This window comes from Coregonus lavaretus (assembly GCF_964263955.1).
Source record: "Coregonus lavaretus genome assembly, chromosome: 33".
Taxonomy (NCBI): Eukaryota; Metazoa; Chordata; class Actinopteri; order Salmoniformes; family Salmonidae; genus Coregonus; species Coregonus lavaretus.
In genome coordinates, this window is record NC_140020.1 from 22,796,899 (window position 1) to 22,824,059 (window position 27,161).

The 27,161-nt window shown below is 44.0% G+C and overlaps 2 protein-coding genes across 4 annotated transcripts in view; one reads left to right on the forward strand and one right to left on the reverse strand.

The window, feature by feature from the left end:
- Positions 1-27,161, reverse strand: part of brf1b (BRF1 general transcription factor IIIB subunit b) — a 122,063-nt gene that overhangs the window by 68,339 nt on the left and 26,563 nt on the right. Inside the window, exons 5-6 of the mRNA XM_084151534.1 lie at positions 22,067-22,098; positions 17,028-17,100 (exon numbers count right to left, since the gene is read on the reverse strand). Coding sequence (XP_084007660.1) covers positions 17,028-17,100; positions 22,067-22,098 — 105 coding nt within the window. The remainder of the gene's footprint in view (positions 1-17,027; positions 17,101-22,066; positions 22,099-27,161) is intronic.
- Positions 10,134-15,126, forward strand: btbd6b (BTB (POZ) domain containing 6b). 3 transcript variants are annotated; one of them, XM_084151537.1, is made up of 5 exons: positions 10,134-10,251; positions 11,688-11,982; positions 12,147-12,237; positions 12,547-12,665; positions 13,133-15,126. In XM_084151537.1, exons 2-5 carry the CDS (start codon positions 11,777-11,779, stop codon positions 14,163-14,165), a joined length of 1,449 nt encoding a protein of 482 aa, XP_084007663.1. In that variant the 5' UTR covers positions 10,134-10,251; positions 11,688-11,776; the 3' UTR covers positions 14,166-15,126. The 3 variants fall into 3 exon arrangements, with proteins under 3 accessions (XP_084007663.1, XP_084007662.1, XP_084007661.1); XM_084151536.1 differs by lacking the exon at positions 10,134-10,251 and adding an exon at positions 11,143-11,433 and having other exon boundaries at positions 13,133-14,933; XM_084151535.1 differs by lacking the exon at positions 10,134-10,251 and having other exon boundaries at positions 11,447-11,982; positions 13,133-14,933.

The following is a 27,161-nucleotide window of genomic DNA, read 5'->3' on the forward strand; positions in this document are numbered from 1 at the left end:
GAATAGTGGAAAAACGATTGGAACCATCTCCCAGTTTGACCGCTAGATTTGATGTGTATTATGACACCTCCACTGTGGGGCTCTATTGTAATGTCAACGATCTACACAAAATACTCTGTAATGTCAAAGTGGAAGAATAATTCTAACATTGGAAAATAAAACAATAATATACAGTATCTTGATTAAATAAGTATTCAACCCCCTGAGTCAATACATGTTAGAATCGTCTTTGTCTTTCTGAGTAAGTCTCTAAGAGCTTTGCACACCTGGATTGTACAATATTGGCACATTATTATTTTCAAAATTCTTCAAGCTCTGTCAAGTTGGTTGTTGATTATTGCTAGATAGCCATTTTCAAGTCTTGTCATAGATTTTCAAGCCGATTTAAGTCAAAACTGTAAATAGGCCACTCAGGAACATTCAATGTCGTCTTGGTAAGCAACTCCAGTGTAAATTTGGCCTTGTGTGTTAGGTAATTGTCCTGCTGAAAGGTGAATTTGTCTCCCAGTGTCTTTTGGAAAGTAGACTGAACCAAGTTTTCATCTAGGATTTTGCCTGTGCTTAGCTCTATTCTGTTTATTTTAATCCTAAAACACTCTCTAGTTCTTGCCGATGACAAGCATACCCATAACATGATACAGCCAGCACCATGCTTGAAAATATGAAGAGCGGTGCTCAGTGATGTGTTATGTTGGATTTGCCCCAAACATAACGCTTTGTATTCAGGACAAAAACTTCATTTATTTGCCACATTTGTTGCAGTATTACTTTAGTGCCTTATTGCAAGGATGCAGGCTTTCCTTCTTTTTACTCTGTAATTTATGTTAGTATTGTGGAGTAACTACAATGTTGTTGATCCATCCTCAGTTATATCCTATCACAACCATTAAACAGTAACTGTTTTAAAATCACCATTGCCCTCATGGTGAAATCCCTGAGTGGTTTCCTTCCTCTCCAGCAACTGAGTGATGAAGGGCGCCTGTATCTCCTGGTACAATAGTGCCCCCAAGATAATAAAAAATTAATTGCAGACATCACAGAACAAATTAGTCAGGATTATTCTTCAATTACCAGCACTTACGCATCTTGACTATTCCTAATTTGAAAGCCTTAGATGGCTCAAAGTGGAGGAGAGAGTCGCTCAGATTAAATTGTGTCTTGTACATAAGATTGTCCACAGTATGGTCCCCAGGTACCTATGTAACTACTTTAACTTAGTAAGGGATAACCATAACTATTCCACTAGAAGAAGTGAAACTGACGTTTAGATTTCAAAGTGGTATGGGGAAATAAAGTTTTTTATTCTCAGCTGCCATTCCTTGGAATAGTCTTCCGAAGAATTTGAAACGTATAACCTCCATAGGTAGTTTCAAGTTCTCACTGAAAAAATGGCTAAATAGTAGCATGTCTCATAAGTGAGTCGTAAGATACTAGTACGTGGCTGAGAAGGAAATGCATGGGATAGCATATGGTCTGCCTTTTGGTGCCTGTTGTTTATCATATTGTGATTGTCTTGTATATATTAGGGATTGATTGTTTTATATATTAAGGGTATATGAGACAAGGTAGATGTACCTGTCCATAGTTGTTTATTAGGAAATGGAATTGTACTAATTATCTCATGTTATGAAAAAAAATAAAAATAATGTGTCTGTCATTGTCTGTTGCCATTAAAATCGCCACCTAACCTTGTTGCATTCCCCCTTCCCTCATAAAAAGGACCACAATGGAAATAAGCTGTTAAGCTTTATTGTTTTATCCTTGATGATTTTCTTAAATTGTATGTGGAGGCGTCACCAGCTGGAGCGCCCTTATGTACAGTGAGGGATAAAAGTATTTGATCCCCTGCTGATTTTGTACGTTTGCCCACTGACAAAGAAATGATCAGTCTATAATTTTAATGGTAGGTTTATTTGAACAGTGAGAGACAGAATAACAACAACAAAAATCCAGAAAAACGCATGTCAAAAATGTTATAAATTGATTTGCATTTTAATGAGGGAAATAAGTATTTTACCCCCTCTCAATCAGAAAGATTTCTAGCTCCCAGGTGTCATTTATACAGGTAACGAGCTGAGATTAGGAGCACACTCTTAAAGGGAGTGCTCCTAATCTCAGCTTGTTACCTGTATAAAAGACACCTGTCCACAGAAGCAATCAATCAATCAGATTCCAAACTCTCCACCATGGCCAAGACCAAAGAGCTCTCCAAGGATGTCAGGGACAAGATTGTAGACCTACACAAGGCTGGAATGGGCTACAAGACCATCGCCAAGCAGCTTGGTGAGAAGGTGACAACAGTTGGTGCGATTATTCGCAAATGGAAGAAACACAAAATAACTGTCAATCTCCCTCAGCCTGGGGCTCCATGCAAGTTCTCACCTCGTGGAGTTGCAATGATCATGAGAAAGGTGAGGAATCAGCCCAGAACTACACGGGAAGATCTTGTCAATGATCTCAAGGCAGCTGGGACCATAGTCACCAAGAAAACAATTGGTAACACACTACGCCGTGAAGGACTGAAATCCTGCAGCGCCCGCAAGGTCCCCCTGCTCAAGAAAACACATATACAGGGCTGTCTGAAGTTTGCCAATGAACATCTGAATGATTCAGAGGAGAACTGGGTGAAAGTATTGTGGTCAGATGAGACCAAAATGGAGCTCTTTGGCATCAACTCAACTCGCCGTGTTTGGAGGAGGAGGAATGCTGCCTATGACCCCAAGAACACCATCCCCACCGTCAAACATGGAGGTGGAAACATTATGCTTTGGGGGGGGGGGGGGGGGGTTCTGCTAAGGGGACAGGACAACTTCACTGCATCAAAGGGACGATGGACGGGGCCATGTACCGTCAAATCTTGGGTGAGAACCTCCTTCCCTTAGCCAGGGCATTGAAAATGGGTCGTGGATGGGTATTCCAGCATGACAATGACCCACAACACACGGCCAAGGCAACAAAGGAGTGGCTCAAGAAGAAGCACATTAAGGTCCTGGAGTGGCCTAACCAGTCTCCAGACCTTAATCCCATAGACAATATGTGGAGGGAGCTGAAGGTTCGAGTTGCCAAACGTCAGCCTCGAAACCTTAATGACTTGGAGAAGATCTGCAAAGAGGAGTGGGACAAAATCCCTCCTGAGATGTGTGCAAACCTGGTGGCCAACTACAAGAAACGTCTGACCTCTGTGATTGCCAACAAGGGTTTTGCCACCAAGTACTAAGTCATGTTTTGCAGAGGGGTCAAATACTTATTTCCCTCATTAAAATGCAAATCAATTTATAACATTTTTGACATGAGTTTTTCTGGATTTTGTTGTTGTTATTCTGTCTCTCACTGTTCAAATAAACCTACCATTAAAATTATAGACTGATCATTTCTTTGTCAGTGGGCAAACGTACAAAATCAGCAGGGGATCAAATACTTTTTTCTCTTTGTGTTTGTGGGTTTTTGTTCCGTGTTCGGTCATTGATACCGTTGGACGTCACGAGTCGTTTCTTGTTTTGTATTGTGTTTAAACTTTAACTAATTAAAGTATGTTTGTTCATCACGCTGCGCCTTGGTCTGTTCCATATGATGATCGTGACAGAAAAACCCACCATGCAACGACCAAGCAGCGTGTCCAGGGGCAGCTGCTTGGTCTACCGTGGTCCTCTGTAGCTCAATTGGTAGAGCATGGCGCTTGTAACGCCAGGGTAGTGGGTTCGATCCCCGGGACCACCCATACGTAAAAAATGTATGCGCACATGACTGTAAGTCGCTTTGGATAAAAGCGTCTGCTAAATGGCATATTATATTATATATTATATAAATAGAGTCCCAGAGCCAGGGTGTGACAGTTGGAGTCAATTCCATTTTAATTCAGTCAATTCAGGAGATGAATTAGAAAGTGACATTTTCAATTCTTAAATCGACATTTCAATTAACTTCCAGAATGTTTATGAAATTAACCACAACTCTCATTTACATACAACTCCATTTGCAACTTAACAAATGTTTGGCAGCTTACTCTAAACTCGCCACTGTAAACTCGCCACTGGCGCCAAGGTTACTGTTATAAAGCAATAAGGAGAGACTGGCATTTTCTTAAGGGCTTGAGGTAGTGTTATGTTAAGAAATATGATTCCATAAGGGCCTTTATTTTTAAAGTACAATGCGGTTAAAGAAACTGTGAGTTTAAATAGGGAACTGGATCTGGTGGTGAGCTCATACCATACTCATATACCATAAAAGAACAGACTTCAATTTGAGTTTTCATCAGTGCCTTTCAATTATGTCCTTTCTACTGTATAAAAGGAGCTTGAAGAAGATGAAAAGACATTCAGCAACTCTTGGTAGCACAATGACCGTTCTGTTGAAAAATATGTATTTTTTGGTTCAAACCAATGTGTTTCGGTAAATGTCAGGGAATTAATAAAAGGTGTTGAAAAGCACTGAGTTTTAAGTCCTCATCGTCAGCTTCAGGGCAAATCTGGGTCCATTTTGTAGAGCAGTGCTGCTCTGTGGGGACTGTTGTTCTCTGCGGGTGTGGTGTCACACCAAGGATATATTCCCAGTATCTTATATAAAGTGAGTGAGAGATAGAACCACCTAGTTCTAGCTAAATCCTTGGCAAACTGTGTAGCTGTCCCACCAAGGCTTAATATTTCCCTGCAGTCCCTATTCCAGTGCTACTTTTAAAGCTATGGCCCATTTAATACAGAGCAATTGGCATACTAGCAAATATAACCAATCAGAGACCTCCTTTTATTTGAATCATTGCACATCCTGCAAATCAACAGCAGAGGGCGACCATTTTGAATCTATTTTCATATTCACTCTGTTGGTAATGCTTAGAAATTGGATCATAATTCTAAAAGAAGCAGAGATCCTACTGTGGAACTTTGATAAGCCCGTAGAGTTTATTATGTTCAACAATATATATATATAAAATAAAAGTCAAATTAAAAATCTATATAATATAATTACATATTCATGTTTACATATTTCAATATTCATAAATTAAAGATCTTCTCAGGTAGTTTTATATACGTTTTTTGCCTGTAGTTCTGAAAGTAGCGCCCACGAGCCATAAGTGGTCCCCGAAAATGGTGTACTACGTCACAAATGTGCATATATGTGCACCACGTCATTGCTCTCTCTATCCTCGCTCTAATGTGTGTGCGTCTTGCTAGCTGCCACTAAAAAGGCGAGGGGCTGAAGCTCATTGGCTAAAACTCTAATTGCTAGGGGACTGGCCCACCTGGGGGTAAATGTATGGAAGATGGCGCCACACAGCATCCAAAAAACAATCGCTTTCAAACTAGGGATTTAGTGGCTAATTGAGGTAATATAGTAATTCTGCTGATGAATTATGCATGTATGAACTACATAGTGACACATCCAGCCTAAAGCGGGAGGTTTAAAAAATACTTACTAGTTGCCAAAGTACCGGAGCATGTCTTTAATCTTAGAAAATTGTTATTGAAATCCAAATACTACTCATATTACAAAGCAAGCAGTAAAGCTTCATATGACACCAATTTTCACTTTGTAGCACGTACAGATGAAACATTATGGCGTTTTAAAGGAGGCCTGGGTAAGGGCAAAATGTCACAAATATTCCAACTTCAATTAGCCTAATTACTTTTAAATTATGCTTTAAGATACAAATGTCAAATACTGTATATCTCAACAATCCTTCCTCCAAAGAACAGTTCTATGGATTTAAAAAGTCATGGTCTTTTTTTGTTCTAGTTTCTAGGGGATACTTCGAGATTTAGGCAATCAAATCCTTTATCTACTTCCCCAGAGTCAGATGAACTTGTGGATACATTTTTATGTCTCTGCATCCAGTATGAAGGAAGTTAGAGGTAGTTTCTCGAGCCAATGCTAACTAGCTAGCTGTTCCTGTAGACTTCCAGTCATTGCGCTAACGCTAGTTAGCAATTGCACTAATGATAGTTAGCAACTTCCTTCAAACTGCATGCAGAGACATAAAAATTGTATATTTTATCACCATAGACATGATTATAATTCTTGATCTGATATACACTGAGTATACAAAACATTAAGAGCAGCTGCTCATTCCATGACAAAGACTGACCAGGTGAATCCCCATGAAAGCTATGATCCCTTATTGATGTCACTTGTTAAATACACTTCAAATCAGTGTAGACGAAGGGGAGGAGACAGGTTAAATAAGAATTTTTAAGCCTTGAGAATATTGAGACATGGATTGTGTATGTGTGCCATTCAGAGGGTGAATGGGCAAGAAAATATTTAAGTGCCTTTGAACAGGGTATGGTAGTAGGTGCCAGGGACACCGGTTTGTGTCAAGAACTGCAACACTGCTGGGTTTTTCACGCTCAACAGTTTCCCGTACGCATCAAGAATAGTCCATCACCCAAAGGACATCCAGCCAACTTGACACAACTGTGGGAAGCATTCGAGTCAAAATGTGCCAGCATCCCTGTGGAGTGATTTCCACACCTTGTAGATTTCATGCCCCGTCGAATTGAGGTTGTTCTGAGGGCAAAATGGGGGGGTGCAACTCAATATTAGGAAGGTGTTCCTAATGTTTGGTATACTCAGTCATATACATATCATATACATTTTTCTCCAAGCAACATCAGCACCGAAGCAGACATTTCAAGGAAGCCATTCACAACAAAGAATAATGCAGCTTAAATGAAGAATTAACCACAGGATAAGCTCCATATTACACTGGAATTGAAATTAATTTGGAAGTCACTATTTCATTGTAACTGCATGGATAATATAATGTGTGTGTCAAACTTTGATTAGAGGGTGTGATGAATGGTAATGGGTTGAGAAGGGTCTTCAAACAATAGCAGAGTAGCGTAAGTCTACTGGGTGGCTGAATGCCAACTGGATGACCTGAGTTGCTTCCCAAAAGACACCCTATTTCCTATATAGTGCACTGCTTTTGACCCCTATGGATTGACAACTCAAATCACTCAAAAAATGAAAAAAGGGCTTTCTAATTAGCCTTCTTACCCAATGACAGTGTCACGCCCTGACTCAGGGGACGCTTAAATGTTGAGTCAGGGTGTGTATGTTCTTTGTTGTGTGTTTTCTATGTTTCGATCTATTATGTGTAGATCTATGTTGGCCGGTGTGGTTCCCAATCAGAGGCAGCTGTAGCTCGTTGTCTCTGATTGGGGATCATACTTAGGCAGCCTATTGGCACAAGTGGGTTGTAGGATCTTGTTCATTGTAAGGTATGTTGTGTGTGCTACCTTGGACTTCACGTTTCGTTTCTTTTGTCGTGTTGTTTATTACTTTAATAAACATGTACGTATATCACGCTGCGCCTTGGTCTGACCCGTCCTTCAACGAATGTGACAGAAGATCCCACCAAACGAGGACCAAGCAGCATGCCCAGGCGGAGCGAATAGCCATGTCACAGGTGGGCAAATTGTGGTCATGGGAAGAGATATTCGCGGGGAAAGGACCATGGGCTAAGGTAGATGCCCAGGCAGGAGAGGAGCAACGGCAACACGGAGGAGGCCGGTCGAGGAGGAAGCCCGAGAAGCAGCCCCAAGGAAATGTTGGGGGGGGGGGGGGGGCACACGGGGTGGTTGGCGGAGCCTAGGGTTAGAGCAGAGCCAACTCCCTGTACTCACGCAAGGAAGCGTATGACTGGGCAAGCTCCGTGTTATGCGGAGCTACGTACTGTGTCGCCAGTGCGCCGGCACAGTCCTGTACGTCCTGTGCTTGCACCACGCACGTGCCGTGCGAAGATGGGCATCCAGCCAGGACGGGGTGTGCCGGCTCAACGCTCCTGGTCTCCAGGACGCCTCCTCGGTCCCGCATATCCTGCGCCAGTTCTACAAACTGTATCGCCAGTGTGCGTGCACAGCCCAGTGCGTCCTGTGCCAGCACCCCGCACGTGTAGTGCGAAAGTGGGCAGCCAGCCAGGACGGGTTGTGCCAGCTCTCCGCTCTAGACCTCCAGTCCGCCTCCACAGTCCGGCCCGGCCTGTTCTGCTCCTCGCACCAAGCCAGTGGTGCGCGTCGCCAGCCCGGCCCGGCCTGTTCCTACTCCTCGCACCAAGCCAGTGGTGCGCGTCGCCAGCCCGGCCCGGCCTGTTCCTGCTCCTCGCACCTAGCCGGTGGTGCGCGTCGCCAGTCCGGCCCGGCCCGTTCCTGCCCCTCGCACCAAGCCAGTGGTGCGTGTTCCTAGTCTGCGCCACTCCGGAGCCAGAGCAGTCCGCTCCACCGGGGTCGAGTCCAGCTCCGGTCAGCGGCTCCACCCCGGAGCCAGAGCAGTCCGCTCCACCGGTGCCTGATCCAGCTCCGGTCAGCGACTCCACTACGGAGCCAGAGCAGTCCGCTCCACCGGTGCCTAGTACAGCACCGGTCAGCGGCTCCAGTCCAGACCATGACGTCAGCCCCTCTCCAGGTTCGGGGTCTCCCATACCAGGGTCCAGACAGGGCCAGGAGAGGGGAAGCAGCGCGCCGAGGTCCAGACCAGACCAGGGGCGCAACAGAGAGGTGGAGAGTAAGTGGTGGTCATGCCCGGAGCCGGATCCGCCACTCAAATAGTTTAATTGAAACTTAAATAAACAATTTCCAGAATCGAATAAAGACTGCAAAAATACATTTATTTAGTAGGCTTTTACCAGCTGCACCGGTTTAAACATGATATGGCCTGCGTATCTAAATCATGGGTTTCAAACATCCATCCCACTGGTGGTTTGAGTAAAAATAAAAAATAAAAAATGTTTTGAATTTTTTGAATGATTTTTATGTTTTTTTGGGGGGGGGGCAGAGGGAACGAACTCAATATACTTTAAAATGACTAAAACCAAATCGAAACTGTGTAGAAATGATAATTGACCTACATTCATACAGTTTCTTGACAGTGCCCAGCTCGCTAATAATCACCGAAATTAAAGCTAGACAGTCAAATAAAAATGCAACTGACACCCCTGGTCTTAATGAACGAAAGCCTGAATTAACTTAATAATTAACTGATAATAAACTGAATTAGTCTATCGTAAACAAATACCTGCTTGGACTTTTTGCAGGCTGTGTATCCATCTACTATGTTGTTGTCTTTGTCCACAATGACTCGTAAATCCTTCCAAACCAAAGCGGGGATTTCACTTGCGCAGGACCTGTTTCCACGATGGTGTATTTCATAACATTTATTTTTATTTATCTGGTTACGTTAGGCATTTTCACATGAGCTAGCCTAGCCAGGGAAAGTAGTCTAAACTTGACAACGTATTCTCACGTGGGGGGATGAAACATAAGTTTCAGCACTACACAAATAATGGACAGTTCCCTGATCCACTGCGTGCGTGGCTAAGGTTCTGCTTATACAGTATGTCTGCCCTACCGCTCACAGAATGGAATTCACAACACAATGCAACACAACTAGCTCCTGGGTTTGTAAAAAATATATTATTATCTTGATTTAAAACATTTCCAACCTTCAATATAATTGTTCTGAACCGCGAACCGAGCCGTGGGTTCAAATAATGTTTTCATTACACCCACCAAATGATTTTTCTGCAGGTCAACCAGGAGGAAACGCAGATATTTGACCCGATACAATGCTATACTCTACTTTACTGTACTATGCTGTGCTCTACTGTACTGTACTGTGCTATCCAAACTTGTGAAACATTGGCATCTACGATTGGTTCAGATTTGGACCAGACCAAATCTGAACCAATCATGGACTTGACGTCTATGTTTGGGCCAAATCAAATCCGGACCAAAAAACGACATCTGTAGACGTTGAAATCAAGCCATGGCAGACGGACCAAATGTCAATGTATTTTCCAACGTCCATGGACGTCGGCGTCGGACTGTGCTCACTGGGTATCAATTGCCAACCATTTGATGATGGATAGCCTACTATCAGTGGCATTGATGTAGCCTATTCTTTATTTAACTTCCTCTGCATGCCACTATTTATTTAGAATAGACATTAGCAAGACCACTAGATGTGCCTGACAAAATACCATTGTCTGAAATTGTATTAAGTATAAGCCTCTCACTTGCGGGCCCGTCCGTTTTTAAACCCCTTCCAAACGATTCCATTTTGTAGCGCCATGGCCCTCTGTTGGATAACGGGGGAAACTGGCCTGGGAACAGGACAAACAGTTGAAGCCCAACCCCCCTCTCTCCCTACGGTTTACCAGTCCTCCGGATTTTAACATGGCTCCTGGCTGCGAGCAAGCGTCCAGTAACCGAACCTGAACGCCTTTCTCTGTCAACGACCGTCCCGCATTTCAATCAGGTAAAGATTTATTAACTGTTCGGTCGGGGGGTTTCCCACGAATGGAAATTTTGCTGAATCGAACGCTATGGTTGGCATCACTTCGACTGTACAGCTTGTGCGATTAGGGGAAGACATTTCAGCAGAGATTTTCTATGTGTAGCCTACTTCGTCTTCTTAAAAATGCACCGATTCGAGAGCAACATTTTGGCCTCATAAAACTTGAAATTATGTACATTGTGTCGAACTGAAAGACTGGCGATTGCGTCTCACAATTGTATCCAAATATTTATATGGAATTTACATAATTGTGCAAGCACTTCGCTTCATTTGTTACATGGAACGCAATTAAAAACGGCGTCCGTTTGGCGAGCCATGTCCCGCACTGTTAGCAAATTAATTGTTGCTCAAGTAGGCTATTGCATCTTGAATAGGCTATAGCTTGATATGCTCGGCAATGTGCTCTATAAAACACACTGGATATTTATGGTTGTTCAATCCAGCTTTCGTGGAGCGAGTTTTGGTTAATAATTCGTAGTTTTCAAGTAACTTTGTGCAGTAAACTATTCCTGTGGCGTACAAACCAGATGGATTTTTATAGATAGGCTACAATGTAGAATATATCATACGTTATCTATAAACCAAAATCACAACTGGGGCCTCTGATATAAATATGCCTGAAATGAACCATATTTCTCCCATTTATCTGGGCAATTGAAGTAGTGACATGAACGTTACGGCAAGGGTTAACTCTCTTGCTCTGATCTTCGCCATGTAATATCGTACAGATCAGCTGTGGGAGGCGCCTGCCGGATACTGACGTGCAAAGGCATCAGTGAATCTGATTTGTCAACCTCGAACTGGGCGTCCGCCCTCGATACACAAAACTACAGTACCTACAGTCATACGAGTAGAATGATTGTTGGCACAGGGATGGATCACGTACCCTTTGGATAATGATTTGAACTCGCGTCTGCCTGGATATCTAATAATTGTGACAACAACATCGTCGCGGCAGTGGAGTTATGCAACATTGTAACACTTTGTAACAGTTTGCGCTGGGTGCAACGTGGAGGTGATTATTTGAGAGGGGATACATTTTCGCTTAAAAGGAGGACGCTATGAGATAGATGAAATTGTAACCGCTTCGGATGTAATTCCGCTGGACGGACACCTTGATGTTGCTGTGCAAATATTTTCAGGGTGCGTAGGGGTTTTGTTTGATTGTACATAGGCCTACGACCGATGACAGAGGGTATCGGTTTATAAACGTGTTGTTACATTATGTGGAATTAAACATTTTAAAATCAGAACTGTTATACATACTTATTTTCACTTTAAATGCACGTCGCCTTGTCCAAAGGTTGACAGGTGGATTTGTTTGCTGATGCCAGAACCCCCAGATTGCCTGTATGGCCGAATCATGAAGTTTTTTACATTTTTGCTTTTGCTTCCAGAAACCTTAAAAAGGACTAAAAAGAGTGGGAAGCAGTCCGGCAAGCTGCCAGTATGCTATGAAATCGTGACTTTGTCCGTGAAGAAGAAGATGGCTGCAGAACTGTACCCTGCAAGCTTAAACACCAACCTCCCTAACAGCAACGGTGCGGTAGTGACTGCAGCCAGCAAGAAAAACATCGTACAGGTCACCCAAGCTGTGACCGTGCCGACTACGACTGCCACTCTGCAAAATATCAACAACAACAACGTCGAGACTACCAGCTGGCAGTCCACTCACCCGACATTGCGAGAAAGGTATGTCAAGCTTCAGTTCTCGTTCTATTTTATAATGCAAATATTATATTATGCAAAACCTTGCGTAGTGATTGCCGCTCCGTGCTTAAAAAATGCCATCGATTTAACGTGGCGTGTACGACGCCGAATGCCTGATATAATTTATCTTATTTCGACTCTTTCAGGAATGCCTTGATGTTCAATAAAGAACATATGGCCGATGTTCATTTCATTGTGGGTCCCCCTGGTGAATCGCAGAAAGTTCCAGCGCACAAAGTGAGTGTGCTTTTCTCATGCGCCAGTCTCAGGCGTGTTGGCTCTGTGTAGAAGAAGCCTGACGCGGTCATGTAGACATATGTATAGTAGTAGCCTACCATGCTTTTCCTGCCATTGTGGCCCATTTGGAGACGGATTTTCTATTTTTTTAATGAATTACATTACACATTGTCATATAGTTTGCATTGACATACATATAAGCACAACAGCTGTGTAATATGCACATGCTTTATAAAGAATGTATCACATTTTCCCAAACAATATGCATGGCCATATTGAAATAACCCACTTTCCTTCTTGTGTTTACAGTATGTATTGGCGGTGGGCAGCTCCGTTTTTGGTGCCATGTTTTATGGAGACCTGGCAGAAGGGGAGTCTGAGATTCACATCCCAGACGTGGAGCCTGCTGCTTTTTTAATTCTGTTAAAGTGAGTAACGCATTACATCATCTCTGTGTAAGGCTTGCTTATGCATTTCAGTCCTTTTTGTCAGCAATGTTGCCATGCTCTTGTCATATAGCCAATACAAAGGGGCGGCAAGTAGCCTAGAGGTTTGAGAGGCAGGCCTGCAATCGGAGGGTCGCCGGTTTGAATCCAAAGTCTCATATCTAGTGCCCATCAGCAAGGAACTTAATCCTTTAACTTCCTTTCAACCCCTTGGTGTGATTGTTTGTTTTTCAGGGGGTTGGGTTGGACAGTCAAGTATTTTTTCATGTATTGCTGTGGTTGGGGTCAATGTAATTTCAATTCAGGATATGAATTGAATTGTCTCATTGAAATGGAATTGGTCCCCAACCCTGATCGATTGGATGTTTAGCAATTGTTCTATCATACATTGTGATGGTGGTTGTGGTTATAATGGCTCTTAAATTCTCACTTTTTCCCCCCTCTTCCAGGTATATGTACAGCGACGAGATTGAACTGGAGGCGGACACGGTGCTGGCCACTCTGTACGCCGCCAAGAAGTACATTGTGCCTGCGTTGGCCAAGGCCTGCGTCACTTTCCTGGAGACCAGCCTGGAGGCCAAGAACGCCTGTGTGCTGCTCTCCCAGAGCCGCCTCTTCGAGGAGCCAGAGCTGACACAGCGCTGCTGGGAGGTAATCGACGCCCAGGCTGAGCTAGCCCTCCGCTCCGAGGGCTTCTGTGAGATCGACCTGCAGACCCTGGAGATCATCCTGCGCCGTGAGACGCTGAACACGCGCGAGGCAGTGGTCTTCCAGGCAGTGCTGGAGTGGGCAGTGGCCGAGTGCCGGCGCCAGGGCCTGGGCGCAACGGCACGGAACAAGCGGGCGGTGCTGGGCAAGGTACTGTACCTGGTGCGCCTCCCCACCATGACGCTGGAGGAGTTTGCCGACGGCGCGGCACAGTCGGACGTGCTCACCCTGGAGGAGACACACGACATCTTCCTGTGGTACACAGCGGCCAACAAGCCCAAGCTGGAGTTCCCGCTGGCTCAGCGGACGGGCCTGACGCCGCAGCGGTGCCATCGCTTCCAGTCATCGGCCTACCGGAGCAACCAGTGGCGCTACCGGGGCCGCTGCGACAGCATCCAGTTCGCCGTAGACAAGCGCATCTTCATTGCCGGCCTGGGCCTGTATGGCTCGAGCGGCGGCAAGGCTGAGTACAGTGTCAAGATTGAACTGAAGCGGCAGGGTGCCACACTGGCGCAGAACCTCACCAAGTTCGTGTCGGACGGCTCCAGCAGCACATTCTCAGTGTGGTTCGAGCACCCGGTCCAAGTGGAACAGGACACCTTCTACACGGTCAGCGTTGTGCTGGACGGCAACGAGCTGAGCTACTTTGGGCAGGAGGGCATGACTGAGGTGCAATGCGGGAAAGTGACATTCCAGTACCAGTGCTCCTCGGACAGTACCAATGGGACGGGCGTGCAGGGGGGGCAGATCCCTGAACTGGTCTTCTATGCATGAACCCTGGGGTTTGTCTGTAACACATCCCCTCCCCCTGCGTGGAATTGCGTTCTACCACTGGATTCGTTGAATATGCTGGGGATTATTAGAGGGTCCAAAAGCAAAAGAGTTCCTTTGACTTCTTCAATAATGTAGCAGCAGCAGCGAGAAATTATGTAAATGTGAACATGCCTGTTAGTCCTTTGGCAAAATGTTTGAGTGAAGGAATGCTCTTTCCGTTTTTATTTATTGAGATATAGATAAAACCTATGATTTTGACTATTGAGCGCTGTGGCATGCAGCCTGGTGTAAATAATAGAGAAGTTGTATTATTGCACTCCTACTGGGCCACTCCCCGTTAGCGTGTTGTTGTTTTTTGTACATAACTTGAGGCTAATTTGTTTACAGCTTGAGGTTGGCTGACAAATGACATGTCTTGTATTTAGTGCGCAGCTTTATGGAACTGCAGAACATAAAGAAAACGTTTTTGTGACTCAAACTCAAAGGTGTTGATACTTGTTCTTTGGTGAGACAATGAGAGAGAATTATAGGTCACCAGTTCACCAGGGAACCATTTTCTTGCATTACATAATCTCCACCTCTTCCAGTAGCGAAATGACACATACCATGTAGTCTGGAGTTTGAAATACTCAGTCATGTATTTTTTGACACAAAATGAGGCCTAACGGAATATTACCCTTTATTATGCTGCAGCATACTCCATTTCCAATAGGCTGACGACCTCTATAGTGACATGTTATTGCTTTAACAGTAAAATCAATGTTTTGGCTTGCCACTTGTGCCTTTTTAGGAGGGTTTGATCACCAATTTAAACTTGAAAGGCAAATGACTTTCGCACAATCCTGACAAATCACAACGGATTCATACGTTTCTCTCATGCTGTGATTTCAAGTGTTCCACAGAACAACATAATCGCTCTGTAATCGAAACAGAGTTATTTGCATAAATTGCGGAGGCGACGAAGCGACTCGCAGTGCCCTTTTTTCCTGTTTCAACCGACGCTTTTTACTCACACCTCCAACATATTCAGGGTACTCTGGCTCATCTTTCTGGTTGGGTGCCACCTCTCAAAGTTGTGAAGTGAAAGTGGGAGATGGATTTTTGAATTCAACCTATTGAATGTGCTTGCAGTGCTTTCATCATTCTAATGAGGGGTAAACATTAGAGCAGGTTGGAGACTGTAAAATGGCAGACTTTCTGCTGACAGGCAGCTGGATAGGAATCACCTAGCAGGGAAGACACACTGACCTGCTAATCAGGGCCCATATTCACAGTTTCAGAGTAGGAGTGAACTGTTTTTCATTTTCTGCTATATTAATTTATGGACAGGGGGGAACATATTATGGCGGCAGGTAGCCTAGCGGTTAGAGCGTTGGGCCAGTAACCGAAAGGTCGCTTATTAGAATCTCAGAGCCGACAAGGTGAAAAATCTTTCGATGTGCCCTTGAGCAAGGAACTTAACCCTAATTGTTCCAGGTTCGCCGTTGATAATGGTTGTCTCAGGAGGAGTTGGGATACGCAAAAAACACATTTCAAATTCATGCATATAATACACGTGTGAAATAGGACAAATATAAGCACCCACCATATGTATTATTATTCTAGATCAGCACTCCTTCTCTGGGTCTGTATTCAAAGAGCATATCAGAGTAGTTCTGCTGATATAGGATCAGTTTTTCCTTTTAGACCATAATTTACATTTACGTCATTTAGCAGACGCTCTGAATAAGATTATATGGGGGGGGTATAATTCTTGGAGGGATTTTAATTCTATTAACCCCAGGTTGTGTACTTGGATGATTACCCCTTGTTTACGCTCTGTACCCCTCTCATTACATTAGTCAGATGAGAACACAGCAGAGATGTTGATCTTTTATGGGAGGGGATGGGAGGCGGGCACTTGAAAGACATGGGACACAGTGCCCCCACTGGTCAAATGGTAATATGAGGTACTGCACTTGTCTTGCACAGTGTGTATGCTATTCAAATGGAAAAGTCTTAAGGGAGATCCTTGGGACGTCCAACTCTGACTTCACCCCATTGAAGTTGAAATTTAAAATGGTTAGGGTTCAGGGTAGGGATGTCCCAAGGATCCAACATAGCATCTACCCCCATTCAAATACATATCTTCATTAACATGTCAGTTTGTCACAATGAGGTTGGAGTAATATGTTCAACTACTTAAGACATTGGCTCGAATCTAGGTTGTTCCTTTAGATTTCGAGAAAATGAACAGCTATGGATGAATTTTTCACTTCTCTCCTTGACTTCTCAAACCCCAGACTGGTCTGCTTCGTAAGCTTTCCCGGAAGTCTCATGTTGCGCCTCTGGGTTTACAAACTCTGTTGTGATTCACTGTGATGTGTCCCGTACTTCAATAGTTTCTTTCCCTTTCTAGAAGATGACTAATCTATCCAGAATACCTATCTGTTATCCAGTCTTCCTTCAGTGGCCATAATTGAAATGAAATAGATACGTAAGGTATTTTAGGTCATTTAAAGTGTAGGGACATAAAACAGCCGTTTAGCTTTCAGTTGTTTTGTTAAAGAAAACGATGAGTGAAATATGTTTACAGTTGAAAAGGATTGGATAGCTGTGACCAACAAGGCAAAGTTCCACCCAGCCTATCAGAAGTTAAGTAAGTACCATATTGCTTATACCTATCCAATCTCTTCCAGATCTGAACAAGTGCCCACTGCCCAGGTTGGAGGGCTATGGATCGATTTTGGAATTCAGCCCTTGAGCTAAAATAAGGAGTAGGGTGACGTTGCCCTTAGACAATGATCTTGGGTCAGTTTTACATTTTCCCCACTAATGGTTAAGGTTAGGATTAGGGGAGTGGAAGCTGATCCTAGATCTTACCTATTGCTGGGGAGTTGATGCAGAGCTCTCGAGCCAGCAGGAGGAAGGTCTTCCCTAGGATGTACACGTTCACCTGTAAAGCGGAGGAGAGTTGGGCTCTGTTCCAAAACTTTAAGAATGCATCCTTCCTGCCTGCCTACCTTGAAGAAATTCCTGATCTGACATGGCTGGATTGGTGAAAGCCATGTGATAGAACCGTTGCCCACACCTATCAATTTGTGTTAGATCTGTGATTACATCAAGGAAAGAATGCACATCCTTCCCGCCTCCCTTCTTTTAAGAAATCCCTGATCTGACGTGGCTGGATTAGTGAAAGCTATGTGATAGAACCGTTGCTTAGACCTATCGATTTGTGTTAGATCAGTGATTATGTCAAGGAACGGAGGAAGGAAGGTTGTTTTTAAAGTATTCAAACAGGGCCTTGGCCCCTGTTCCAATAATTTTGAAACACATCTTTCCTTCCTTCGAGGTAATCAATTATCTGTATCTACAGTTGAAGTCAGAAGTTTACAAACACCTTAGCCAAATACATTTAAACTCAGTTTTTCACAATTCCTGACATTTAATCCTACTAAAAATTCCCTGTCTTAGGTCAGTTAGGATCACCACTTTATTTTAAGAATGTGAAATGTCAGAATAATAGTAGAGAGAATGATTTATTTCAGTTTTTATTTCTTTCATCACATTCCCAGTGGGTCAGAAGTTTACATACACTCAATTAGTATTTGGTAGCATTGCCTTTCAATTGTTTAACTTGGGTCAAACGTTTCAGGTAGCCTTCCACAAGCTTCCCACAATAAGTTGGGGGAATTTTGGCCCATTCCTCCTGACAGAGCTGGTGTAACTGAGTCAGGTTTGTAGGCCTCCTTGCTCGCACACGCTTTTTCAGTTCTGCCCACACATTTTCTATAGGATTGAGGTCAGGGCTTTGTGATGGCCACTCCAATACCTTGACTTTGATGTCCTTAAGCCATTTTGCCACAACTTTGGAAGTATGCTTGGGGTCATTGTCCATTTGGAAGACCCATTTGCGACCAAGCTTTAACTTCCTGACTGATGTCTTGAGATGTTGCTTCAATATATCCACATAATTTTCCTTCCTCATGATGCCATCTATTTTGTGAAGTGCACCAGTCCCTCCTGCAGCAAAGCACCCCCACAGCATGATGCTGCCACCCCCGTGCTTCACGGTTGGGATGGTGTTCTTCGGCTTGCAAGCGTCCCCCCTTTTCCTCCAAACATAACAATGGTCATTATGGCCAAACAGTTCTATTTTTGTTTCATCAGACCAGAGGACATTTCTCCAAAAAGTACGATCTTTGTCCCCATGTGCAGTTGCAAACCGTAGTCTGGCTTTTTTTATGGCGGTTTTGGAGCAGTGGCTTCTTCCTTGCTGAGCGGCCTTTCAGGTTATGTCGATATAGGACTTGTTTTACTGTGGATATAGATGCTTTTGTACCGGTTTCCTCCAGCATCTTCACAAGGTCCTTTGCTGTTGTTCTGGGATTGATTTGCACTTTTCGCACCAAAGTACGTTAATCTCTAGGAGACAGAACACATCTCCTTCCTGAGCGGTATGACGGCTACGTGGTCCCATGGTGTTTATACTTGCGTATTATTGTTTGTACAGATGAACGTGGTACCTTCAGGCATTTGTAAATTGCTCCCAAGGATGAACCAGACTTGTGGAGGTCCACACATTTTATTCTGAGGTCTTGGCTGATTTCTTTTGATTTTCCCATGATGTCAAGCAAAGAAGCACTGAGTTTGAAGGTAGGCCTTGAAATACATCCACAGGTACACCTCCAATTGACTCAAATTATGTCAATTAGCCTATCAGAAGCTTCAAAAGCCATGACATCGTTTTCTGGAATTTTCCAAGCTGTTTAAAGGCACAGTCAACTTAGTGTATGTAAACTTCTGACCCACTGGAATTGTGATACAGTGAGTTATAAATGAAATAATCTGTCTGTAAACAATTGTTGGAAAAATGACTTGTGTCCTGCACAAAGTAGATGTCCTAACCGATTTGCCAAAACTATAGTTTTTTAACAAGACATTTGTGGAATGGTTGAAAAATGAGTTTTAATGACTCCAACCTTAACTTCCGACTTCAACTGTACATGGGTAGATAAGTGAAGGCAATGTTTCCAATTACTTTGTCCAATCAAACCTTGGCAGATCAGTGATTTCTACAAGGAAGGGAGATTGCTTTGCTGTAGGCTAATTATCATTTAAAGCTTAATAGTTGTAGTCATATGAAAGTTAATTACATTTCAAAGCAGCACAATTGGGGAATTGTATATGGAACTGGAGTAGGTAGAGAAAGTAAGTTTATATTATATTCATAGACGTAAAGTGTGTAGGGGGGTGAAGAGCACATTACTCAAAACACTTCCACCCTGTGCCTTAGCCTCCAGTTGCCCAGTAATTCTGGAGTGTCATGAGAAGTTGCCCCCACACTGTACACACTGATCTAAGGTCAATTTTGTATTCCCCGGCTAACGGTTAAGGATAGGCTATGGGGAGCATGAGCTGTTCCCAGATCAGTGTCTATGGGAAACATAGGACCCAGAGCAGAGGTATGTCCACTGTCCAGTCTTGGTGGACACGGGCCACATAGCACTGAGGATTCCGTAGCCTGGTCTCAAATCTGTTTGTGCTTTCTTGCAAAGTCATATGTTCGTTAATTGGCATCAATGGCATGACAGCCACTATGGGAGTGGACTATATAGCACAAACAGATCTGGGACCAGGCTAAGGAATTCAGTGCATTGGTGGCATATTTCTGGGGAGGCTCCACCCTTGCCTGACCACGGCCTTCCAATACCAGACAGGGGTGAGTCTAGGGTGGGGGCCGTGCTCCTAGGACAGCTGGCCTGGACTGGGGGTAAAAATAACCCACTGCGCCAGCTGTGTAGGACAGAAACGCTTCCCCCAGGGACCCAAAAACTCAACATTAAATTCCCTGCACTGAATTGACATACTCCCTCTGTCTTCTAGTGGCTGGATACCCCATGGGAGATTAGGACTTTGTTCTTCATACATTTAATGATGTTTTGGGAGGTTTTAATACGTGAGGAGCTGAAATGAAAATGGTTTGGTTATGACAGATAAATTTAAAATATCCTTAATCTGTACATCATTTGGTTTTTCTTTACAAATGCAACATTTTTGGTAGGCAGGTCAGTTGTTTAATTTGGTGGTTAGCAGTCTTGCTTGTGTCACACTCCCTGCAGACAACATAATTCATTGTGATGAGGCTATACTCAATGGCATTAGTATGTGGATAATACATATCACCTGGGGCCATATGTTTTAAGCATCTCAGAGTAGGAGTGCTGATCTAGGATCCCTGAATGGTTGTCCTGCATGGCTACATTCTGTTTCTCTACCCCTCTCACAAAGTGTACACTCGAACACAGCCCCTTATGGATTTAAAAGAAATCGACTGGTGTCAATAATAAGGTGGGAACTCCCTCCAGCCATGCTACAAACAATAGCCCATAATGACAAAGAGAAAACAGGTTTTTAGAAATGTTTGCAAATTTATAAAAACGAAATAAAACACAGAAATACCTTTTTACATAAGTATTCAGACCCTTTGCTATGAGACTCGAAATTGAGCTCAGGTGCATCCTGTTTACATTGATCATCCTTGAGATGTTTCTACAACTTGATTGGAGTCCACCTGTGGTAAATTCAATTGATTGGACATGATTTGGAAAGGCATACCCCCGTCTATATAAGGTCCCACAGTTGACAGTGCATGTCAGAGCAAAAACCAAGCCATGAGGTCGAAGGAAATGTCTGTAGAGCTTCGAGACAGGATTGTGCCGAGGCACAAATCTGGGGAAGGGTACCAAAACATTTCTGCAGCATTGAAGGTCCCCAAGAACGCAGTGGCCTCCATCATTCTTAAATGGAAGAAGTTTGGAACCACCAAGACTCTTCCTAGAGAAGGGCGTTGGTCAGGAAGGTTACCAAGAACACCAATGGTCACTCTGACGGAGCTCCAAAGTTCCTCTATGGAGATGGGATAACCTTCCAGAAGGACAACTATCTCTGCAGCACTCCACCAATCAGGCCTTTATGGTAGAGTGGCCAGACAGAAGCCATTCTTCAGTAAAAGGCACATGACAGCCCGCTTGGAGTTTGCCAAAAGGCACCTAAAGGACTCAAACAAGATTCTCTGGTCTGATGAAACCAAGATTGAACTCTTTGGCCTGAATGCCAACCGTCACGTCTGATGGAAACCTGGCACCATCCCTACGGTGAAGGATGTTGGTGGCAGCATCATGCTGTGGGGATGTTTTTCAGCGGCAGGGACTGGGAGACTAGTCAGGATCGAGGGAAAGATGAACGGAGCAAAATACAGAGAGATCCTTGATGAAAACCTGTTCCAGAGCGCTCAGGACCTCAGACTGGAGCGAAGGTTCACCTTCCAACAGGACAACGGCCCTAAGCACACAGCCAAGACAACGCAGGAGTGGCTTCGGGACAAGTCTCTGAATGTCCTTGAGTGGCCCAGCCAGAGCCCGGACTTGAACCCGATCGAACATCTCTGGATACACCTGAAAATAGCTGTGCAGCGACGTTCCCCATCCAACCTGACAGAGCTTGAGAGGATCTGCAGAGAAGAATGGGAGAAACTCCCCAAATGCAGGTGTGCCAAGCTTGTAGCGTCATACCCAAGAAGACTTGAGGCTGTAATCGCCGCCAAAGGTGCTTCAACAAAGTCCTGAGTAAAGGGTCTGAATACTTACGTAGTTGTATTATTTCAGTTTTTATTTGTTAGAAATTAGCAACAATTTCTATAAACCTGTTTTTGCTTTGTCATTATGGGGTATTGTTGAGGGGAAAAAAAACAATTTAATAAATTTTAGAATAAGGCTGTAACGTAACAAAATGTGGAAAAAGTCAAGGGGTCTGAATACTTTCCGAATGCACTGTAAATGCATGAGGAGTGAAGTGCACACATCTGGAAAAGGGTAGAGAATCGTGTCTTTGTAATGGACGAAGACAGAGACTAAACGTACCTGTAGGAGATCACTCAGGTCCAGAAGCATGTCTGAAGGGGGAGGGAGCGTTAAGGAAGTAAAGGTGACAGCAACAAGGGCTTTACTGCAAAGAACAGCACGAGATACACAATGGTTGTGTTCAGTAGGCACTAAACCGAAAATAAATGGTCTGAAACTGCAGGGTACTATATGAACTAAGTAGCATGACCCATTTCTCAATGGGTTCAGCACTTACAAATACTGTTCAGAGCAAAGTATTCAAAAAGCCTAAGGCTACTAAGGCTATTTTTTTGCTGAAATGGCCCAAATCGACCTGTCAATAACATTCTAAGAATAACCTAAAAAATTTATGCTTAATAATGCTAAGTAAGGGGTGCAATGTAATTTTCCATCAACAAAACTGAGAAGAAAAATAAATCTAAAAAGAGAATGCTGTCCTTTCAAACACTGAAAATAATGTAAAAACATGAAATCCGGTGTTCTAGACAAGTAAGCTCAGTTAACACCGTCAACACAAGTCTAGGGCCTTAGAATTGTGCACTGGGTTTGTTTCTTGCCAATCACTACGGTGAGTGAGACGGTGCATACGCTGATGCCGGGTCTTTCTGCAGTCAAGCGTCGGGTGACTCAAACTCCCCTGATGCTTGGCCCCTTCAGCTGCCGATGCGCGGCTAAATATAGAACTGGCCCCGCAGTGCCTCAGCTCCACCCTAGCAACCTGCAGACGAGGTCACCTAGAGACAGGAGAGAGGGAGCGAGGTGGATTGACTCGGGAAGACTGTCGGCTGACGCTCACCTTACAATGCTGCGAACGGACGGAAGTGTGCAAGCACGCACACAGACATACACACAGATTGGAACAAACACTACTAATTGGAACACGAACACACCTGGAACACAAACACATACTGTAAATTACTACATACCTAGTGTATACGACTACTATACACATTGCAAACTTCACAGCCATACACACACCTGACCAACCCCTTATTTACCATTACAAACAAACAACAGCCAAGAAACGCGCACACACACACTCACCAACAACACACACTTGATAGGCTACATGAAAACAATCCAACTGCCAGTTGAAAATACACACTTCCCTTCCGCCCTCCCACCTACCCACACAAGCTCGTACCTGAACAACACACACACGGACACACAGACACCTGAGGTGACACACACGTAGCACGAGATTACAGGGCCCATTAATCCCAGCAGGGTGAGATTAGATTAGCGCCACAGAAAGGGAAAGGATAATCTGATAGTGCCGCCACCATCGACAGATAATGCACACCGTCGCTAAACCTCACACACTAGGGATGTGCCCCAAATGGCACCCTATCCCTACTAGTGCACTACTTTTGACCAGGGCACCCTATTCCCTAGATAGCCCTATGGGCACTGGTCAAAAGTAGTGTAGGCACTTATATTTTCCTACTAGCACTGATAACTACTTTTTTGACAGAAAATATACTTGCTACGATTGGGATATGTTGTTGTCACACCTAGCAATCTTAAGATGAATGCACTAATGTAGGGGTGTTTCAAAAAATGTGCCCCCGGGGCCAAATTCGTTCTTCAATGATTTCCGGAGGGTTGCACTGAACATGTGTTATATTTCCTTGCTGTCAAAATGTGCTAAATAATTGTCGTCGTACCCCCCCCCCCCCCCCCCCCAATATCAAGGAGAGTGATTGGTTAGACGAACCTGTATAACGCATTCACCTTTGGGCAAGTTGTGTCAATGTTACAGGATGAATCCATGTAGATAAGACTACACGGTTCCCTTCAATGGTTGCCTGTGTGTATTGTAGTCGAATAAAAGGGTGTGGGTGTGTGTGAAGCAATAGGATTGAATGAAGACACTTTCTATTTCAGTCCCCTGTGACTAACAGGAGGAGCCCAACCCAAACCCGGCCTAACCCCCAAGGAAAGAGAGCTACACCCATTTTGTCTGTGTGTGTGCACCCTTCTCCCAGCAATGCCACAATACACAGACAACTAGTGAGATTCTCTGGTGTTATACAAACACTTTGCTCTTTAGTACAGGCCTCTGTAGCTCAATGTGGTCCTCTGTAGCTCAATGTGGTCCTCTGTAGCTCAATGTGGTCCTCTGTAGCTCAATGTGGTCCTCTGTAGCTCAATGGGGTCCTCTGTAGCTCAATGTGGTCCTCTGTAGCTCAATTGGGAGAGCATGGCGCTTGTAATGCCAGGGTATTGGGTTCGATCCCCGGGACCACCCATACGTAAAAATGTGTGCACACATGACTGTAGGTCGCTTTGGCATATTATTATTATTATTATTATTATTATTGAACGTTACGGCGGTACAGAACCTGGGTGGGCTACTGTAGCGACAAATGAAGATTTAGTATCACTACACTGTGAACCTAACACCAACAGCGACCTGAGAGGGATGGCTAGAGGTAGGCCAGATACTGGCATCATCAAGTCACTGTAAGGTACAGTAATTCCTTTCTCCCTATCACTTAACCATATGTGGTTACCTCGACTGTAAATAGAATAGAATCTACAACGTATTTGGTCCTACCCTTGTTATTCTAAAAGAGTCCATGCAAACACACACACATACGAAGAAAACGCTGGTCAGTAAGAAGATTTTCATGTTCCTTTGCAAAAGGTACTACTGAGCACGACCAATCACTGTGACGTTAATCAATTCACTGCCAGGGGAGGAAGACAAACAGCGGTACTCCAGACCTTCAGGCTTATATTGGAATATCCTTGACGTAGATCAGTTGTGGCTGGTGACATTTAAAATGGGAAGGACAGGCTCATAGTAATGGCTGGAAAGGAGTTAATTGAATGGTCTCAAACACATCAAACACCTGGTTTCCAGGTGTTTGATACCATTACATTCACTCCATTCCATTCATTATTATGAGCCGTCCTCCCCTCACCAGCCTCCTCTGATGTAGATCTACTTATGGTGGTCCTGTGTGGCTCATTTGGTAGAGCATGGCGCTTGCAACGCGAAGGATAATGGGTCCAATCCCCGCTGGGGCCACAACTCAAAATGTATGCAAACATTAGTGAAAAAATAACAGAATTGGGCTGCCTGTGTAAACACAGCCTCTGTGATTTATAATGTGGAGTAGGGTGACGTTGCCCCTAGTAGACACTGATCTTAGGTCAGTTTTGCATTTCCTCCACTAATGGTTAAGGTTAGAATTGGGGGAGGGGAAGCTTATAATGCATTCTGATCACCGAGCGGTTTGATCTGGACGCTGCAGTAAACATTCCAGGTCTTCTGCTGCCTTGGGATTGGGAAATGTTCAAAGGACTTGGGTGCGCCGTGGAGAGAAGAGGTGGCTGGATATCAGTGTGTGTGTGTGTGTGTGTGTGTGTGTGTGTGTGTGTGTGTGTGTGTGTGTGTGTGTGTGTGTGTGTGCGTTTGAGGTGGCTGGATAGCGGGAGGAGGTGTGTCGTTGGACCTGATCGGAATAATGGGTCTCTGGGACATGGGTGTGTAGAAGCACGTGCTGAGCACACATATCCACAATAACTCACACAACACACCCTCTCTATTACACACACATCCATCCACAATAACTCACACAACACACCCTCTCTATTACACACACATCCATCCACAATAACTCACACAACACACCCTCTGTAGCTCAGCTGGTAGAGCACGGCGCTTGTAACGCCAAGGTAGTGGGTTCGATCCCCGGGACCACCCATACACAAAAATGTATGCACGCACGACTGTAAGTCGCTTTGGATAAAAGCGTCTGCTAAAAGGCATATTATATTATTATTACACACACACATCCATCCACAATAACTCACACAACACACCCTCTCTATTACACACACATCCATCCACAATAACTCACACAACACACCCTCTCTATTACACACACATCCATCCACAATAACTCACACAACACACTCTCTCTATTACACACACATCCATCCACAATAACTCACACAACACACCCTCTCTATTACACACATATCCATCCACAATAACTCACACAACACACCCTCTCTATTACACACACATCCATCCACAATAACTCACACAACACACCCTCTCTATTACACACACATCCATCCACAATAACTCACACAACACACCCTCTCTATTACACACATATCCATCCACAATAACTCACACAACACACCCTCTCTATTACACACATATCCATCCACAATAACTCACACAACACACCCTCTCTATTACACACACATCCATCCACAGTAACTCACACAACACACCCTCTCTATTACACACACATCCATCCACAATAACTCACACAACACACCCTCTCTATTACACACACATCCATCCACAATAACTCACACAACACACCCTCTCTATTACACACATATCCATCCACAATAACTCACACAACACACCCTCTCTATTACACACACATATCCATCCACAATAACTCACACAACACACCCTCTCTATTACACACACACATCCATCCACAATAACTCACACAACACACCCTCTCTATTACACACACATCCATCCACAATAACTCACACAACACACCCTCTCTATTACACACACATCCATCCACAATAACTCACACAACACACCCTCTCTATTACACACACATCCATCCACAATAACTCACACAACACACCCTCTCTATTACACACATGGATGCACAAACACATCCACAATAACACGCACACACACACATCCACAATAACACACACAGATGATACGTCACAAATACAATCCTTCTCCCTTTCACTAATCTCCAATGGGCAGATTCTGCGTGTAGACCGAAGAATCTGCCGGGACTGAATGAGATGCGAGAGATAACGAACAGCATTAGTTTTGGTTTTTGGGTTTTCGTCACTGGTTATTTTGATGTATCTGGATTGGGCGAAGGTGGTGCTTAACCTCGAGTGCTTCACTTCGAGTCCTTCACGCATGTACCCACATGGATGAGAGTTTCCTTTAGCGAGGGTGGAGACTTTGTTTTTGTCATAATTTCTAACACATATGAACACGGAAGTTAATCAGGCAGCTGACCAAAGATTTTACATCTGGGTAAACAGAGATGACCATTTCTTTCACACATACAGTACTCAAAAACACTCACACATGTTA